The sequence below is a fragment of the Pundamilia nyererei genome, unplaced genomic scaffold, assembly GCF_000239375.1.
Source record: "Pundamilia nyererei isolate P.nyererei 1_Seehausen unplaced genomic scaffold, PunNye1.0 scaffold00053, whole genome shotgun sequence".
Lineage (NCBI taxonomy): Eukaryota > Metazoa > Chordata > Actinopteri > Cichliformes > Cichlidae > Pundamilia > Pundamilia nyererei.
The window spans coordinates 1,518,479-1,521,794 of NW_005187454.1; the positions used below are offsets into that span (position 1 = coordinate 1,518,479).

The 3,316-nt window shown below is 43.7% G+C and overlaps 1 protein-coding gene across 1 annotated transcript; it reads right to left on the reverse strand.

Moving 5' to 3' along the window:
• Window positions 1-291: 291 nt before the first annotated feature.
• Window positions 292-2,982, reverse strand: LOC102200662 (tubulin beta-1 chain). Its single transcript, XM_005733603.2, has 4 exons — window positions 2,819-2,982; window positions 1,758-1,866; window positions 1,549-1,659; window positions 292-1,466 (listed from the first exon to the last, which is right to left on the reverse strand). The coding sequence occupies exons 1-4, from the start codon at window positions 2,873-2,875 to the stop codon at window positions 406-408; spliced, it is 1,338 nt and encodes a 445-aa protein (XP_005733660.1). The 5' UTR covers window positions 2,876-2,982; the 3' UTR covers window positions 292-405.
• Between the last annotated feature and the right edge of the window lie 334 nt (window positions 2,983-3,316).

Sequence of the window (3,316 nt, forward strand, 5' to 3'; positions counted from 1 at the left end):
GACAGCACAGCTATTTCGGTAGTGAGATAGCACTTTCTGCAACTGGTGAGACTTGGAAAATGCAAATTAATAGTGAAACTGCTCATCATGATCTGCTAGTTGTATTTTAAGCCCATTTGAAGATTATATTCAGTTTAAGAGCCAGCTTTCATCAAAAATACTGTATAAACTAAGTATAATTTGTGTACTGTTGCACTGACTACAGTATTGTCAAGAAACTACACTTTATATACAGTGTAGAGCATCTGCAAATATTAAGTTACAGTTAGGAAGAGAAAGAGAAACGTGAAATATGTCTTTTAAGTTTTATTCAGAACAATGACAAGACACAACAAGACAGGAGAACACCTCAGTGAACTGAACAGACAACTGGGAAACAGACTTAACAGCTGTGCAACAGTAAACTTAAGCCAGGTCCTCTTCACCTTCCTCCTCAAACTCTCCCTCCTCCTCGGCAGTAGCATCCTGGTACTGCTGGTACTCTGACACCAGGTCGTTCATGTTGCTTTCTGCCTCAGTGAACTCCATCTCATCCATACCCTCACCAGTGTACCAGTGAAGGAAAGCTTTACGCCTGAACATGGCAGTGAACTGCTCAGAGATGCGCTTGAACAGCTCTTGGATTGCCGTGCTATTACCAATGAAGGTGGCCGCCATCTTGAGACCTCTGGGAGGAATGTCGCAGACTGCAGTCTTGACGTTGTTGGGGATCCATTCGACGAAGTAGCTGCTGTTCTTGTTCTGCACGTTCAGCATCTGCTCATCGACCTCCTTCATGGACATGCGCCCACGGAAGATGGCAGCCACCGTCAGATAACGACCATGACGTGGGTCACAGGCAGCCATCATGTTCTTGGCATCGAACATCTGCTGGGTGAGCTCTGGTACAGTGAGTGATCTGTACTGCTGGCTACCCCTGCTTGTGAGAGGAGCAAAGCCTGGCATGAAGAAGTGCAGACGAGGGAATGGCACCATGTTTACAGCCAGCTTGCGAAGGTCAGCATTGAGCTGTCCAGGGAACCTGAGGCACGTGGTGACGCCACTCATAGTTGCAGAGACCAAATGGTTGAGGTCACCATACGAAGGGGTTGTGAGTTTAAGGGTGCGGAAGCAGATGTCATAGAGGGCCTCGTTGTCGATGCAGTAGGTCTCATCCGTGTTTTCTACAAGCTGATGAACTGATAATGTGGCATTGTAGGGCTCAACAACTGTGTCTGATACTTTTGGGGAAGGCACCACGCTGAAGGTGTTCATAATGCGGTCAGGATACTCTTCACGGATCTTGCTGATGAGCAGTGTGCCCATACCAGATCCCGTACCGCCACCCAGGGAATGTGTGAGCTGAAAGCCCTGCAGGCAGTCGCAGCTCTCTGCCTCCTTCCTCACTACATCCAGGACAGAGTCCACCAGCTCTGCACCTTCTGTGTAGTGACCCTTGGCCCAGTTGTTACCAGCACCGCTCTGGCCTGCATAAACAAATCCAGACTGAACTTAGTAACCATAGTGCAACATAATTTAGAAATTTTGACATAATATAATGCAACTTACCAAAAACAAAGTTGTCTGGTCTAAAGACTTGGCCGAAAGGACCAGACCTCACAGAGTCCATGGTGCCTGGCTCCAGATCCACAAGGACAGCACGGGGCACATATTTGCCACCTAATTATTAAAAAAAATAAATAAAAGAAAAAAGTCCAGTTAAATATCATTAAACCCACATACAGCCCTAGGCCCAGTTGTATGGATGATGTACTTACCTGATGCTTCATTGTAGTAGACATTGATCCTGTCCAGCTGCAGGTCACTGTCACCATGGTAAGTGCCAGTTGGGTCAATGCCATGCTCATCACTGATCACCTCCCAAAACTAAAATAAATACAAATAAAAGGCAAAAATGAGGGAGCAATAAAAAAAGTGACTAAATAGAGCAATCTCATCCTGGTCTATTGTTCTTTTAAGAGGCACACTACACTATATTTAACATTCTGCAGTTTTGATGTTGCAGTAATGTGATTTAGGGTTACATTTACAAATCATAAACATGGATGAAGCCACGCGCCTGATTCTTGACGTTCAGTTTAAAATGGTCGACAAGTTCCCGCCGTTCTGCCATAGGCGCGCGCGGTCTCATACGCCATTGGCTACTATGGTTATGAATTCGAACATTCCTTGCTACGTCACTAACCGCCCACTACAGGCAAAAAGCCGGGCTGCAGCAAAAGCACGAAGTAGGCCGCACGAAGCCGGTAACTGCAATAAAAAAATAAATAAAAATAATCCGACTTATGTGACAAAAATCTTTCAAATTATAGTTTAACCCACAAACCCAGCAAGCTTTTAGTCTATAGGACTGTTTTACTTAAGGCTTTGCGTATTCTGTCGACAATCCTTAGCTTTACTTCCCTTTTTCCGCAGTGCAGCATACACCAAGAGAACAATGGCCAAGTTCAGTTTCCGTCAATTCGACGTAAAAACGTTAATTAGAGTTACCATTCAGTTTATCAGCAATTTTCTTTGATCTAAATAACAAAAACAAAGGGCTGCAGGGAAATCTTTAAACTGTTCAACATTACATTTATTTTTCCATTTTATTTAATTAGACGTCGATATATTACGGTTCTACAAAGTTCTCAAAATATAGTTATGTCTATAGTTTACCAATTTCTTAGCCAACATTTAAGTAGGACACGTTGATATTCCCAGGGTGTGGCTTCTGGGACGTAACGAGCACAATGCACAGGCTTCTGGTGCAAAGAACACGTTGATCGTAAATAATGCAACTTAATAACGTCCTGAAATGACACATATTTTCACTAACCTTGGCACCAATCTGGTTTCCACACTGGCCGGCCTGAAGATGGACAATTTCCCTCATATTTACTGGAGTTAGCGTACGACTTACAACGACAGACTTTGGTTCACTTGAAGTGCGTACCGAATGCCTCAACCCTTTACTTTATACGTCCAGGAAACGCCCTCAAGGCGTCAACTCAAGTGCCTATTGGCTTATAAGCGAACACTTCCTTTATAGACACAAATGTAAACCAATCAAAGGTTCATGTGCTAATCTCTGATTGGTCTAACCGGTCTGCCTATCATTTTCATCTCAAACCTATGACTAATGTCTAATCTGTAGACGTTGACCTACTTCCTCGTGATGGTGGAAAGAAAATGCGACACTGTAAAGGGATTATTTTTTGACATCCTAGTGTTAGCTCCTAGTGCAGACAGCTAGAGGTTTCATCTCATCGAGTAAATTAGAGCATTTCGATTCATTAGGATATAAAACAGTCATCCGAGTGGGCTGCTAGTAGCA

What these genes read in the sequence shown, in the direction of transcription:
- LOC102200662 (XM_005733603.2), bottom strand. Translation starts at nt 2,875, where the DNA reads ATGAGGGAAATTGTCCATCTTCAGGCCGGCCAGTGTGGAAACCAGATT. An exon ending in GAAACCAGATTGGTGCCAAG is followed by an intron (nt 1,867 to 2,818) that starts GTTAGTGAAAAT and finishes TATTTATTTTAG; the next exon opens with TTTTGGGAGGTGATCAGTGA. An exon ending in ACCAGACAACTTTGTTTTTG is followed by an intron (nt 1,467 to 1,548) that starts GTAAGTTGCATT and finishes TTGTTTATGCAG; the next exon opens with GCCAGAGCGGTGCTGGTAAC.